The sequence below is a fragment of the Penicillium citrinum genome (genome assembly GCF_028827155.1).
Source record: "Penicillium citrinum strain IBT 23319 chromosome Unknown utg000008l:1.0-2707905.0:1.0-2709502.0, whole genome shotgun sequence".
Lineage (NCBI taxonomy): Eukaryota > Fungi > Ascomycota > Eurotiomycetes > Eurotiales > Aspergillaceae > Penicillium > Penicillium citrinum.
The window spans coordinates 1,957,651-1,972,650 of NW_026622693.1; the positions used below are offsets into that span (position 1 = coordinate 1,957,651).

The following is a 15,000-nucleotide window of genomic DNA, read 5'->3' on the forward strand; positions in this document are numbered from 1 at the left end:
TCGGCCCATATTCTGATCATGCGTTGCGTCGGTTAGCCGCATTTTACGAGCAGTTCGATTGCGATTAGGCGCGTGGCAGGATTGGAATAACTCAGTTACTCGTGTTTAGGAATACGGGAGCCTGTTAGATGTTGAAGGTCCGCGGAGTCGGGATTTTTCATCTCCTCGTTGATTAGATCAAGCAGATGAGGCTGAATTTGTACTCGAATCATACATCGGTCTACACTGATTGGGGCTAATTGATTTCTGGTACGGAGCGGAGTCAGTTATTTGATGGACTCCGCGGATCTACAGCTATTGTCCGCGGACATTTACCGCTGTGCTGGAATAGTAGGAGAGTTTTATCTTCTGTCTCATTTTGATCTTTCCACGTTATATTGCGATGGAATGGAACACTGGTTGTATTGGGGAGATATTATTAAATAACGGGGATCGGTGGTCCATAGGTTGTATCACGACGGGAGTACCTAGGTTTAAGGCCGTGGGGATGGACGTATTCAAACCAGTTCATACCGCATTTCATGGAAATAAATTACCAAAAATTATCTTGCTGCTTGTAATAAAAAAACTACCAAGTAGCACTTGACGATATATAGACCAGGCATGCTTTGGCAAGGCGAACGGTGTTTTCTAGTTTACTAGTAATGATCAATAGAGTGACATGTCATGGCACAGAATCATGAATATTGACCAACCACGTCTATTCTTACTACACTGTCCATCGCTTACTTCTGCAAACGCTGCCACTCACTCCGAACTACCCCCGGCAACTCTTCGAGCAGACTAGGACGAGATGGTTGCCATCCCAGAATCTTACGTGCACGAAGAGCTCTCCCACGAGAATTCAGACCCCAACTCAGCGACTCAAACCCTGCATACTGCTTCGCACTTTCAAGGTCAATCGATTCAGCCTTTCCCTCAGGGATAAGTCCGAGATTGGCAGCTGCCTCTGCTGTAGATTGAGCTAGTTCGCCCCAGACATGCTCTCCATTCTCGGTAAGATAGTAGGCATCGGCGCCCCAAAGTCCTGGATCCGTCCGGCCTGCAATTGCAGCGTCTACGAGTAATGCATATACATCACTTAAATCATGGACGTGCACGTTGTTCCAGATAGATTGGCCAGCTCCAATGATCGGTCCTTTCTTCAATCGAAGCGTCACCTTCGCTAACTCATAGACCTGTCGTCCACGTCCCGAGACGGGACCTCTTCCTTTACCTGTTAATGAGCTTAGTAAACACCTTTTCATGAAGTCATTTAAATGGACTAGGGTATACCATAGATCGTTGGCGGGCAGACTAGAGCCACTTTGAGCACATCCGCATGCTTTGCACCGGCTTCTAGCACGAGCTGGTCGACATTACGATGAAAGGCATGGTCGGGCAAATTGAGCAACTCATCTACCCCCTCCCAGTCATTGTAGACCTTCTCACTCTTATTACCATATTCGTTCTTGTCGCTATCCGCGAAAGTGAGAATCCCCGTTCCACCGGTATGCAACCAGTATCCCGGCTTTTCTTTCGAGTGACCCGCGACCAAACCCGCTGCAATTGCCTTTGCGGCGCCCACATGATCAGACGCATCGGCAGTGTCTAGTATCTTGTATCAGTTTCGTCTAGCAATGACGATCGTGGTCTGTGTTGGAGATCTACTCACGCAAGACAATATCTGCTGCTGCGCTCTCACGTTCTAGTATATCTGAGTCGTCAAGGCTACCTAGAACAATCCGAATATTTGGATATTGGGCTTTGACTTGCTCTCCTTTCGCAGCATCGCGTACGAGAGCAGAAAATGTGATCTCGGGATGTTGTGCGACAATGGTGGCTAAGGCGTCACCGCCAATGTAGCCCGTTGCACCGGTCCTGCTGTGACATTAGATGATATATAGGGTTGCAAATTATATGGAGAACCCACAGGAAGATTTTGGTCATTTTGTGTGTTTTCGCGTTTGTTGGTTTCTTGTCTAGGTAGTTGATGGTTGACGTCAGAGGGTGCGATTGTACTCTATTTGCACGTTGTAGAGGATTATCGCACTGCTAGACAGAATGATTTCGGGTTCAATTGGGATGACACGAAATGGAGAATCTTGAGGATCAATAAGTGAATATAGAAAAGACAAAATGTCGGTAGTTGATGAACCTCATGAAATGCCACTCCCCCCCCGCGCTGCTGGTGGAACCCATTCGAGACAATTTGTAAGCAGTTCGTGGGGAATCATTGGATTGAAGAGGAGGCAAAGTAGAAGATTCAAGAATTTATCCTGTTGAGAACTCCAAGATCATTTTAATTTGACGGCAATTGAATATCGGCTCTTGATTCTCGAGAATATGGTGCACTGACTATGAACAATATTCCACATTCGACGAGAGACAACAGTGATTCTACTACCTTCAAGCTCAAAACTGCCATTCGAGGTAAATTCAAGATCCATTGCCACGATAAACAGGTCTAGCATATTTTTTTTTTTTACTATAACATCTTGATCTAAACTTCACAACTCCTGATAATGCATTACAACATCAATATCCCCGCAAAGACCATCTTATTTTTGAACAGGCCGGATCATATTGACTTGCTTGTATCCAGGCCAAGGCGAGAAAGGGTATTTAGTTTGTTCAAACCCATTCTTGTCATAGAGAGGTTTGCCATCTGGAGAACTAGACAGATAAACTTCAATACCATCTTCATCTGCGCGTGAAAGCCCCCACTTCAACAACTTGGAAGCCAATCCCCGGCCCTGATAAGAAGGGTGTACACCTAAAATTTCGAGATCTGGACAATGGCTAAGTCAGTTCAGGTACTTCTTCCGCAAGGGGCATCGTCATGCATTCTGAATTGTTGCGGGAGGCGTACAATAATGAGGTCGATTACCCATCAGTTCTTTATGATGCTTTTCCATCGTTCCGAAAAATAAATCGCATAGATCCGCATTGCTATCGGTGGGCCACTTTGGTGCAGGATCCAGATGTCGATCCTGACTGGCGTCTGCAGCTGCAGGAGAACCTGCATGGTGTATCCATTTTGCAAAGGCGGCGACCACGTTGGGGTTTGCTGGGTCGGTTACTTTTAACAGAAACTGATGCTTGTTCTCTGGGATTATTTCGAGAAAGCTGTTCTCAAGGAACGCGCGCACTTCCGGTGTAGGAGGAAACATGGTCTTGTTGAAGTCATCCGAGAAGGCGGCAAGGAATGTGTCTGTGATCTTGGCTGAATCGCCTAATGAAGCTTCTTGTACTTCGAAGGCCATTCTTGAAGGTATTCTTGGATGGTTCTGGATAGTTTAGTTGATGTTCTTGGCTATGCTTGATTAACACAGAGATCTTAAAAAAAAATTGGGTTGTGGGTGGTTGCGGACTGTGATTTGCGCCATCAGTTCGCAGTGGGTCTTCATGGATTCCGGTTTAGTTGAGTGATGCTCCATGAGGAAATCAAGCATTCAGCACGACCATCTTGAAGAGAGTGTGTATTCTGTGGATGATGTGAATACCGGACTGCACTTGGTTTTTGGACTATCTAAATGAGATCCATTATGATTGAAAATTGGGCTTTGGCGATCTATGCTCCAATTAGTCTTGGTTGGGTTTGCTAGCTATATCTAAACCTGCATGAAACGATAGTCTTCGAGATTCTTTTCACATTTTAAACATTAAGTGACATTAATGATCATGGGATCATAGTTTATCATGGTAGTAACTGGTATCAACGCCGCCATATGTACGCACCCCGATGGTATAAAGCAAGACATTAAAATCTGTCGCCCCTCTACTAGTATGTGAATATTAGAACGGTCGTGAATATCCCTCATCCCAATAGATGACCAATTTGAACGATTAAAATTGGCACCACAATGAAGTCCGATATCTAATTTGACGCATTGAGCTTGCGATGCATGCGTGACTCGAGGGGCCCAAAAACCTTGAGAGATCGTTCGGCTGGTTCATATTAAGGTATACCCCCGGAAGAGATTTACCGCTTGAATCAAGTTTTCTCCAGAATAGGAGTGGGAACAGTGATTGGGCTCACGGGCTCACGCTCATGTTCGTCAAAAGATGACCGTCGGTGCGGGCTCATCGCCTCAGCACGAGTAGCGGGTGTTGTCGCATTTCTTTGACCACTGAGATCGTTCGAGCTAGGTAGGAGAGATCGTCGAATCCGAGGATCATCTGGTTGTGATGATTTGGTCTCGCCACTGCTCTTTGTGGTTTCCATCTCAGACTTGAGACCCTGGTACAGACTTTCGACGATGAAGACTTCTTCTTGTACATCAAGGGTGCAGCCCACTAAACAGAATTCACGTTCTCGTTGTTCAATGTATTCTCGAATATTCTTCCACTTGTTCTGGTAGCCCTTCAGACGATCAGGAAGACCCGAACCTCGAAGATACGTGAGAATACCGGCCATGATGGTATTGATTGCACCGAATGCAGTGATAGCAGAATGGGGACCACTAGCTGCGCCGACAGCGGTAATTGCAGCAGCGACAACAATTTGAATGCCCAGGCATGTGTTGATGAGGAAATTGAAAATGCGATAAGCTCGAGCAGCTTTGGTTTCATTTCTGATGACACGGGTATAGATACCGACGTTAGGCGCGCTTCGAAGCAGATGGCCACCAGTCGTCAGAGCAGGAACACTATCAATACCAGTCAAAGCTCTGAAGATCATGAGCTTATCATTTGGCGGGATAAGGTTTTCGGGGTCATTGTGTGAGATGGTTTGACGTTTGGCCTGTCCCTGTTCTAGATCAGGAATACTATTCCCAATTGATTGCCCTCGTGTGGCAGCCAGGTGAGCTGCCATTGGAGGATAAGAATTCTCCTCACGATCAAGGGCAGCAGTGATTACCCGCCTTAATAGGCTGTTCGATCTGGGATTCGCTTGGGCGGCCATGGTACGATAGGGCCTTGAGACAAGCAGATGATGAAGGGGAAAAGTAGGAAGAAGACGCGTTGCGACAGACGAGGGGGAAAGTCTGCATTTGTAGCAATGGGATCAACATCCGGAAGACCATTCGGGATAACTTTCCCTTGTTTTTTCTTTGCTTTTTTCATCATTTTCTTCTTTTTCGTCGTACCCATGCATGTGCAGATGACAGCAAGCTTAGTGTAGCTTAGGGTCGGACTGTTAGACCAAGGCTAAGAACATTTTCACCACTCCTCGAGTCATGATGACCGTCATTTACTACTGAAATAGGCAATACAGGTGGGCGAAACATGCAGGGTTTAGCAGCCGGTGGATGCTGAGGATCCAATCTGAATCGTGACAGGACTGGTAGCTTTCAGGGAGCGGGTTGTTGACGGCTGTTCCGCGCACGCGGGCTGAAGTTAATAAATACACAAGTCGAATAGCAATGTCCCTGAAAGGGGCTCAAGATAGTCGTGGCGTCGAGTTGGCGTAGAATCGAGTGGGGGGTCGCACGGAGCGTATTCGCGAAGCAGTCAAGAACGGTGGGGAAAGGTTTGCGGGAATGGGGGAATCATAAGCTAGGATCGCGATGGGATTTCCCAGAGTTCTCACAACATGTCGATCGATAGCACTGTCTTGCGAGGGGTCTAGTTCAAGTGCTAGAAATCTCCGAATGGGGGACGACACATGGAGATCATCGCTCAACTTTCATGCTCCGAATGTAGTTTCGGCGACCTCGCGTGCATGATAGGCGAGGAAGCCCTTTGACCCAGTGAGATGATTGAGATTGGCGTTCTGCAGATGCCTCAAGATTGAGTGGATGGATTGCTCCAAGGTGGAGTTGCTCTGCACGGGATGGCAGCTCCACCTCACAATCACAAATACATGATCCAGCGTGATGGCATGAAGTGCCGATTTACTCTCACCTGTTCCCGTAAAAGAGATCAGTGCGTCTGCACGATTGGTGTGGCTCGGCGATCTAGATCGACCGGTCAGCTTTTATTGATGTAGGGTTGATATGAGATGAAAAGAGGATAATCCTCACGATACTTGAAATCATTACAAAGTCGAGAAACAACAGAGTCCAATGTTTTGAATACTTGTTTGTTGACACGGAAAGTCAAAGGTGGATCTGCCCCTGAAGAATGCGATGGAGATAAATCGGCATTTGCTTCCGAGTCACGGCAGCCCCGGTCTTTGTTGAGTCAGTCCGTGTGCTTCATCCATGCCAGTCGCTGACGTTGATTGGTTGCAAGATCGCGCGAAGCCTCGTTCATTAATTAAGGCGTTCGGTGGCGAGCTGCGCTGAATTGACTTGGAATAGATGGGTCGAATTAAACTTGTCCTGATGATTATCGCTGGAAAGTTGTTTTATCATAAACCGGGATGACCGAGTACATAGGTACATAGAACTCGTTCTGAAACAGCAAAGAGTATTTTGGTCATGCGAGATACCCACGACGCGATCCCAAACCGTCTTCACCGAGTTCACTGAACAAATGGGTTAAGGCTAGCTGATTTCTCTGCGTCCAGACCCCGTTGATCCCTTTCTAGCCAGGGCTTAGCTACTCAACTCAGCACGAAAATGTACGTACACTTTCTTGCTTCTCGACATTTTCAGCCCTTAAATACACTTGATCCTCGAGACCGAATGAAGTCCTTATTACATATTCCTAGGAGATCGGCAATCTTGGCTGAACGTGAAGAAGCTGATCGGATAGTGTGTTGTATGACTCCCTTCTATTCTTTCAAGAATCTTACCGTTGTGAGTATGCTCGAACTGTTTCATATTTCCATACAAACTGTGTTGGCACTGACTTTCCCATGATCTGTTTACTCGCAGTCTCCGACTCTGAACGAAGTTACATACCTCTACAGAAAGAACATTGCCTTCGGTAGATATACTCGTAGACATGCAGAATGCTGATCGCCGGTGGAGTTGCCAATGCATAACACATTATCAACATCCACTGTGCACTACTGAGTAACTTCATGGATGCGAATATGAGCACCTAAAAACTCTGAGACTCATCTTTGTACCTATAGAGGTACATATGAGTTGAGTCGGATATTAATGTCATAGCAGCGGAGGATTCCTTCGAACGTATTACTAGTGGATGGTTGCTAAATCCTATCAAATCCCACGAAGACATTCAATATGAAGTCATCGCAACATTTTCTATCGCCATCGAGTGTCGTCGCGAGAATAGCTTCTTCATCGCTCATCATCAGCCACTAAAAATGCCTCGGTCTTTTGTCTTCCCGGTTGATGTGGGGAAATCAGCGCCCTACGCCTTATCTTTGACAGCAAATTTCCAACCCTCGGCAGATATCTTCCTCTGCAATACACTCATTCACCGTTCGAACTTCGACAACGAGCGTTTTCAATACTTTTGTTACCGCATAATGGGATCAGTAGGAGTTCCGAGGGAGCGAGTGCTCGTAATTTACGGGTCCTTATCACCAGAAGTGGAGGACTCGATTCGAGAGACGTTCGCCGATCAAGAACTCACGATTTACCAGCCCAAGCCAGGCGAAGTGACGCCTCCCGGTCAGTGAAGACTAGTAAAGGCGAGAAAATATTATGGGAAGGGTACTGACATTGCAATTCCCAGAACTGTATCGTAAGGCAACCATTTTGGCAACGTTCTCGCATTTGCCAAAGCCTGAAGATGCACAGAAGTAAGAAGAGCTCATATATTCCAAGGACTCCGATATACTAAAGCTACTTTGGACAGTTTGAAAATAATCCATAGTTTCTCTGCTGGCCTGGATCACCTAATCAATAATCCTATCCTGAAAGAGGGCAAGATTGCTATTACAAGCAGTTCTGGTATCCATGGCCCGCCAATTGCAGAGTGGACCATTATGAATTGGATCATTGCATCGCGAAAGCATTTCCAGATTTATGAGGCTCAAAAGGCTCACCGATGGGACGACAAAGACCAATATCTCAGGGGCAACCATGACCAGGCCGGCAAAAAGGTTGGAATCTTGGGGTACGGAAGTATTGGACGGCAGAGTATGAATTAACCATGAAAACCTTTTCTCCGGCTTTTATATGGTACATGCTGCTAACGATTTTCGCAGTTGGTCGTGTCTCTCAAGCACTAGGCATGTCAGTTTATGCATATACAGCTTCGCCTCGCAAGACTCCCGAATCCAAGAGGGACAATGGCTATATCGTCCCAGGAACAGGGGACGCGGATGGCTCCATCCCAGTCTCGTGGCACCATGGTCTAGACCAGGAATCTCTCCATTCTTTCCTTTCATTGGGATTGGACCATCTCGTCATTTCTTTACCTCTGACTCCGCAGACTACCAAGTTTCTCGGCGCCGAGGAATTCGCTCTACTTTCAGCTAGCAGTACAAGCAAAGCTGCTAAGCCTTACATCACGAATATCTCTCGTGGCAAGGTACTGGATCAAGACGCATTGATAGAAGCTTTGAATGCTGGACATCTCAGTGGCGCAGCATTGGACGTTACAGACCCCGAACCGCTCCCGGAAGATCATCCTCTTTGGGATACTCCGAATGTGCAGATAAGTCCTCATTTAAGTGGAATCGGCAGAGAATATCTACCCCGTTCCCTTGATATCCTGAGGATCAACCTAGGTAGATTGGCCAGAGGAGAGCCGTTGATTAATGCCTACGGAGGCAAAGGCTATTGAGAGCGGAATTTGGAAATATATTGAACTAGAGAGAAGCCTGAAATCCAATAGAATCAATTTTACAACATGTTGAAAGCAGAACGCATCCATTCCTCCAGAACTACTCCTATAACACCACAACCAGCAACGGCCACAGCCCAGGGGTTGGCAAGATCCTGGAAAGAAGGCCAGAAACTATTGCTATCGGTGCGCCACTCCTGAAGTTGTTTGTGTTTGTGAGGGTCTTCAGTTCGGTAACGTTCTTCTTGGCTGGCTTCAGTCTGTTTATCCCCACCTATATAACGAAGGAAGAGATAGTTTGCCAAGGGGCCAATGAAAATGATAGGGTTGAAAGAGTCCGATAAATTGAGAATTGCAAAAGAGATATGGACAAGTGTGTCACCCAGGTAACTAGTATTTCGTTAGCATGCCTAATCTTAGCATATACCGTGGTACCTCATATTAAGCACGTACTTCGGATGCCGGACCAATCCCCATACTCCATGTCGACATAGATCAGATCGTTCTTGACGATGAAGCTCAATCTGTGTATCAGCCATAACTTCCATTCCAAACCCAGCAGCGAACACGGCAGTTCCAAATGCACGGATAGAACTGATTGTGTTCGTGGCAAGTGATAATGTCGTATCGCCCATTGCAAACGGGATAGTAAAAGGCAAAGAAATAAAACTTAAGACCGCAGCCTCAGGAAGAAATATCTTGAAGAAGGCAGTCTTCCAGAATCCAGGCTCTTTCTTACAAGCATCGTAGCGCGCATCATCTTTACCGCGCTTCAAAGAGCGACTCGCGATTCGGGCAAATAGTCTACACCCCCAGGCTGTCACACATCCAAGGAGAACCTTTTCAGTCCAGGTGAGACCGGTCCATGCATCGGAGAATGAGATTTTTGTCTCGTACATCGGTCGGCCGATGGCAGTCCACCATGCATTGATCACCTGGCCGGATGGCCAGAGCCAATCCTTCAATTCGACACGATCAGTACGCTGTGCTGCGATATATGTGGCCAAGGAAAGTCCTGAGTAAAGACCGAATGAAGGAAGTAAAGTCGACTTGAGAATTCCCAGATCTCCTGATGTCATTTTGAAATTGGGCCCCGCGGCATGAAATGCGCTTTTCGGAGGACGCGGAAGGTTGCTATACATCGCGGAATTGGATGGATGAGCTGCCATGATATCTGGCACCCCGAGATATTGCGGACTTCAGTGTTATGTCTTTGAAGAATTGTTCATGGTTGATGAGAATTTAAGCTTGCGTTGGAATATGCGATCGTTGTGGGATTGAGGTCAGACTGATGTAACAAGGGGATGTCCGGTTAGTAACTATGGCTCGAGCTTCGCGATATTACTAATGAAGATGATTGGATAGTTAAGGGAAGAGACGGAGGGAATTCATAAAATGGTGTATAATCTATTATGATTGTATTTGATACAATGATCTAACATTGAAATGGAGGCTGATTTCCTCAGCCTGCAGTTCAGAGATCGTATTCGTATAATATCATTATCGTATGTGGTGCTGGTGTCGAAGTACTGATAGAGTACAAAACAAGCTATAATATGATCATTGGCGATGCTGTAAGTGATTTGCAAGAGCAGTAGCAAGATCCAGCTGATTAGAGGAGGAAAATTCACTGGATGATTTGTATTTGCGATCAATGAGGGATTGCAGTCGCTGTGTCCAGAATGAGATATGATTGTCCATGTCGGGATGATCGAAGGAGCCTCCTTGTTTCTCATCATTGAGATATGAGTCGTCCGAGGTCATAAGTTCGAAGAGCCTGAAAACCGGGGATATATTGGCCGGCAAGGATAAAGAAATATTGTGAAGATCATCGCCATCAGGAATCTTTTCAAACGGCATTCGACTCGTATGAAGACGTCGAGACTTCGAGCTACCCCGATCCTGGTTCTCAGATGACATCTCATCCTGATGGATCATCAAATATGCCCTGGGATCATCCGGGGAAAGCCCTGGTTTGGATTTTAATTCGGAAGCAAAAGGCTGATCGGTAGCCAATGCGGCTTTGGCGGCCTGGAATCGATTTTGATGAGGACCCTGTGAAGCTTGAGAATCAGGGCGCTGATTTGATGATTGATTGGAAACAAGGTCCAGTTGGCGTTTCTGATTAGCCTCTTTCTTGCGTCGTTCAAAGTCCATGGCCCATTCCAATCCAGACGATCGATTGGTACCAAACCCTTCCTTAAGGCTCGCGGCCCAATGCTCGAGGACAGGATAGCCTCGCCCACTATTCATAGAGCCTTCATGCGGAACGTCTGTTGAGTTTTCACCGAGTGGAAAACATTGCGCTTCGGAATTGTCAGACTCCACTGTGGTATTCTCTACAGAAGCTGCGCGAATGGCAGCTGCATTTGCTTGGTGAGTATTCCCGGCGCTTAAGCGTTCATTAGCTAGCTGGGATAGGTTTGGAACTACCTCATCAATTGTGGCCGGCTGGTCTAGAGGCGTTTGTCCCATAGTAATTTGATTCGTGCGTTGGAACAAAGTGTCGAGAGATCCATTGCCATAGCGTTCTCTGTCTCTCTGCCTCGCCGCTCTCCTGCAGCTTGACCCTGTAAGTCTGTTTGAAAGAACAGGACTTCGAGGACTCTGGGGTGTGTGTCGTGTACTGATAGGAGATACTGAAGTGGCCTCTGTATTTCTGAAATTCGGAGTTTCAGGCGGAGACTGGGGATGATTACTCGAGACAGAGTCTGCACGCCGAAATTCAGAACTACTGAGATGAATTCTCGGCGATAGTGATTCCCAGTTAAAGGTTCCGCGATTGTGCCCTGGAGTCTGTAGCGGCGTATTCATTTTCGTGATAGACCAAGGGTTGATGAACCGGGAATTCGGATTTGTATAAGTGATACTCTCCTCATTGCCTTGAGCCTGAGTATCGACATCATGATTTGGATGACGATGAACCGTAGTGCGCCCTGATAGAGCTTGAAAAAGTGATTTGGAGGTCATTTCATCGATGGTGGGCTCTCTCGTCACGCTCCTGCGATTCTGACGTACTGGAATCTCAGTGTCTTTCCTGGCGATGAGGATACCAAAGCCCCCGTCCATCCTGGCGGCACTCGGTGGTGCTATTTTACCTTTTGTCGGACTTTTCTTAGTATCAGCCGGGAGTTGACCATAGCATTCCTGGAAAATTCTCTCGACCAGGGAAATTATAATTTCTCGATCTTGGAAAACGACGTCGTCTTTGCCAGGCTCGATGTTAACATCATACACACCGCGAGGACAACCAATCTTGAGGCAGAGGAATGGGTCGGTCATGGTGATTGAATTGTCAGTATTGTTGGCAACGGAACGGAGATATTTCTTGAACAGTTTCACAATATCATGGGAAATTCCTCTGGCGGGGGACAGAGGCCTCCCATCTAAACTAATGAACTGTCCAGACTTGTTGATCTTGGAGAAGTCTAGAGAGGTCAATATCCATACTTTAACATCAAAGTCAGGGCGGCATACCTGCATCCGGCCTCGGAAGAATGGCAGTCAGATGGTATTCACTGGAGCTCAAATTTGCTCCTTCACCTTCTTGTTGTGCACCCGGCTTGGATGAAACATCTTTCACAAGACAGCTCGAACACACGTCTCTGCCAATAACCTTGATTGCCGCGTCGCTTATCGATTCTGTCCCGGGGACATACATCCAATTGTTATTTTCGTTCTTCGCTTGGAGAACCTTGAGCGAGAAGCGGCAAGACGGCTGAGCAATCGCATATGATTGTAGAAGCTTCTTGATCTTGGCCAACGTTTTTGTAGCTCCTTTAAGCACAGATTGCCTCCGGACAGGGATCTGCTTGAGAAAGCCTGTGACGCGAATTGTCGTGCCTATTGGGTGGGCTATTCTTTGGGTTCTACAAGTAGTGTCAGAGCCATAAAATGCAGGTTATCAGAATTCTTATATGAAACGTACTGAGATATCTCCCCATCTCGGTTATACTTGATGCACGACCCTATCGCATCCGATGAAGTTCGAGTGGTGATGGTGATACCACCTGACATCTGCGCTAAGCTTGCAAGGGCTTCTCCACGAAAACCAAAGGAGGAGCCCCCGATGTTTTGTAGATCTTCGATTGTCTGGATTTTGCTGGTACAAGCGTGCTGGCACACTCCAGAGAAGTCGTGGGCGGAGATGCCGACACCATTATCTTTCACTTGAATCACATCGATTGTATTTGTAGACAGTTCAACCGCCAAAGACGATGCAGACGCATCCAGTGCATTGTCGACAAGCTCTTTCACTACAGAGGAGGGATCTGATATCACCGAGGATGACCCGATGGCTCGGACTGTGGCCTGCGGGAGAGCCTCGATGGGCATTTTGGATATCCCGGATCAGTTCCACATGTTTGTGAAGCTTTTGTTTAACGTACAAAAAGTCTGTCGTTCACAAATTGCGTATATAAAATGCTTTTTGACTCACCTGAGTCGGTCTGAAGAAGTGAAGTCTCGCGGATGTTTTGGCGGCGTCCGAGTCAAGCCTGCTTAGTCATGCGATCGCGACACGTCCAACTTCCACAAGATCAACTTCACCTTCAACTTCTCGTTTCTTCTTACGACGTAAGACGACTGCTTCTGTGTCGGGTCATACCAACTAGGGTGATTGGAAGGTTGGATCGGAATGTTGGCGGAAGACTTCGAAATATCGCGACTGGCGATTCCAGCTGTCAGCTTGTTGATCAGCTTTCTCGCCTATACCTCGCAATATTTCTTCTACAATTTCAAGGCTGCACCACTGACGCTCGACGAAGGTTGGGCTATTAATGTCCTTGCCTTGTGCATTTGGGTCTGCTACTTCCGGTCATGTTTTGTTGATCCTGGACGTCTTGATCCCAAGGGCAAGTCCGTGGTCCACTCTCAACAGGAGAAAGATCAAAGTACTGGTCGCCAGCGATGGTGTCGTAGATGTGAGGCCTACAAGCCGCCTCGAGCTCATCATTGTAAGACTTGCAAAAGGTAAGGCTGTTCAAAGATGCACTAAGGAAGTCACTGGAGCTTTTTCATATTCAATAACTTACTCTACTCAGATGCATTCCGAGGATGGATCACCACTGCCCGTGGACTGCAAATTGCGTCTCATACTTCACTTTCCCTCATTTCTTCCGTTTCCTGTTCTACACAGTAGTTGGAATGGGCTATTTGGAGACTCTTTTGTGGCAGCGTGCGTCTATCATTTGGCACGAGCGAGACATGCCCAGCGTAAGTTTGACAGATTCGATCCATGGAAAGAGAAAATTCAGTGACTGATTGTTTTACAGTATCTTGGACCATCTGTGCCGCAGCTTGTTCACTTACTTCTTCTTCTCGTCGCAAATACCGTGACTTGGCTCGGGATATTCATTCTTCTTATTCGCACAGTCTGGTCTATGCTTTTCAATACGACAACGATCGAATCATGGGAGATCGAAAGGCATGAAACCCTTGTCCGTCGAGCTAGAGTCTTAGGAGGGTTCCTCGAAGGTCCTGGAGGAGTCAAGATCCGTATTCGAAAGCAGGAATATCCCTACGACATCGGCTTGTTCTCCAACATTGTGCATAGCATGGGAGACTCTATCAACGTGAGTGTTTGTTTATTACCTTCTGCATGTCAAGCAATATGGCTCACAATCTCGCAGATATTCAGTTGGTTTTGGCCATTCGCTTCGACCCCGGACCGCAGAAATGGCTGGTCATTTGAGACAAATGAATTTGAAGGTATGCCGAAACAGAAAGTAAACAATTTCTTGGAAAAATCTGACCATCTGCCTCAGACCCAAGTGTGACATGGCCTCCACCGGATCCGGATCGTATACCTATTCCAAAAGACTCATTTCCTGTGCATGACCCTGATATCCCCATCTCTTACGCTTCTGCTCGGGACCAAGTCGAGGCTTTTGATCGTAGGCAGGCGGCTGACATGGATCGACCGAGACCATATTCAACGGTCCAGAGGCGCAAACGCTTCCATGAGCGCTTCCAAGAAGAGCCTAACTACGAAAGTGACGAAGAGCGTCCACCTGGACCCGTTTATAGCAATGATCCCGACGAAGGAGAGGAATCATGGCGCAACGCAGAAGGCGAGCGTCTTCGAGACTTTGGTGTAGACGAGGATGTTGAATTCTATGACGAAGATGATGTTCCCCTGGGGTTACTTATGGAACAGCGGCGAGGACGGCAGTGACTTAGATATTGTCTGCATATATTTTCCCTTTATATTATCCTCTATCCCAAATCAACGAATATCAATGTTTTCCTTCATTCCTATCCATCCACGCTGTGGATCAAAATGATGTCATGGGAGACGCGGAAATCGTCCAGCAATTCCGCGTATTTCGAGGGTTTCGAGTGGAGTGAAACGCGAATAGCCCCTCTTCAACTCAAACTTGGTGTTCTCCCCAATTGATTAAATACCTGCTCGACTTCCAAGGTCCT

The 15,000-nt window shown here is 46.8% G+C and overlaps 7 protein-coding genes across 7 annotated transcripts; 2 read left to right on the plus strand and 5 right to left on the minus strand.

The window, feature by feature from the left end:
* Nucleotides 1-725: 725 nt before the first annotated feature.
* N7469_009170 (uncharacterized protein) lies at nucleotides 726-1,929 on the minus strand (the record flags this gene model as incomplete). Its single annotated transcript, XM_056648088.1, has 4 exons — nucleotides 726-1,216; nucleotides 1,276-1,590; nucleotides 1,655-1,860; nucleotides 1,913-1,929. 4 exons carry the CDS (start codon nucleotides 1,927-1,929, stop codon nucleotides 726-728), a joined length of 1,029 nt encoding a protein of 342 aa, XP_056497853.1.
* Nucleotides 1,930-2,540: 611 nt separating this feature from the next.
* N7469_009171 (GNAT family N-acetyltransferase) lies at nucleotides 2,541-3,245 on the minus strand (the record flags this gene model as incomplete). Its single annotated transcript, XM_056648089.1, has 2 exons — nucleotides 2,541-2,770; nucleotides 2,852-3,245. The coding sequence occupies 2 exons, from the start codon at nucleotides 3,243-3,245 to the stop codon at nucleotides 2,541-2,543; spliced, it is 624 nt and encodes a 207-aa protein (XP_056497854.1).
* Nucleotides 3,246-3,976: 731 nt separating this feature from the next.
* On the minus strand, nucleotides 3,977-4,888 carry N7469_009172 (uncharacterized protein; the record flags this gene model as incomplete). Its single annotated transcript, XM_056648090.1, has 1 exon — nucleotides 3,977-4,888. The coding sequence occupies one exon, from the start codon at nucleotides 4,886-4,888 to the stop codon at nucleotides 3,977-3,979; it is 912 nt and encodes a 303-aa protein (XP_056497855.1).
* Nucleotides 4,889-7,309: 2,421 nt separating this feature from the next.
* On the plus strand, nucleotides 7,310-8,574 carry N7469_009173 (D-isomer specific 2-hydroxyacid dehydrogenase family protein; the record flags this gene model as incomplete). Its single annotated transcript, XM_056648091.1, has 4 exons — nucleotides 7,310-7,454; nucleotides 7,519-7,585; nucleotides 7,642-7,925; nucleotides 7,994-8,574. The coding sequence occupies 4 exons, from the start codon at nucleotides 7,310-7,312 to the stop codon at nucleotides 8,572-8,574; spliced, it is 1,077 nt and encodes a 358-aa protein (XP_056497856.1).
* Nucleotides 8,575-8,633: 59 nt separating this feature from the next.
* On the minus strand, nucleotides 8,634-9,653 carry N7469_009174 (DUF1295 domain protein; the record flags this gene model as incomplete). Its single annotated transcript, XM_056648092.1, has 2 exons — nucleotides 8,634-8,964; nucleotides 9,028-9,653. 2 exons carry the CDS (start codon nucleotides 9,651-9,653, stop codon nucleotides 8,634-8,636), a joined length of 957 nt encoding a protein of 318 aa, XP_056497857.1.
* A 481-nt stretch (nucleotides 9,654-10,134) lies between these two features.
* On the minus strand, nucleotides 10,135-12,909 carry N7469_009175 (putative DNA mismatch repair protein; the record flags this gene model as incomplete). The annotated part of the gene is made up of 3 exons (XM_056648093.1): nucleotides 10,135-12,002; nucleotides 12,052-12,443; nucleotides 12,503-12,909. 3 exons carry the CDS (start codon nucleotides 12,907-12,909, stop codon nucleotides 10,135-10,137), a joined length of 2,667 nt encoding a protein of 888 aa, XP_056497858.1.
* A 301-nt stretch (nucleotides 12,910-13,210) lies between these two features.
* On the plus strand, nucleotides 13,211-14,749 carry pfa4 (putative palmitoyltransferase with autoacylation activity Pfa4; the record flags this gene model as incomplete). The annotated part of the gene is made up of 5 exons (XM_056648094.1): nucleotides 13,211-13,545; nucleotides 13,617-13,788; nucleotides 13,848-14,147; nucleotides 14,205-14,283; nucleotides 14,340-14,749. 5 exons carry the CDS (start codon nucleotides 13,211-13,213, stop codon nucleotides 14,747-14,749), a joined length of 1,296 nt encoding a protein of 431 aa, XP_056497859.1.
* Between the last annotated feature and the right edge of the window lie 251 nt (nucleotides 14,750-15,000).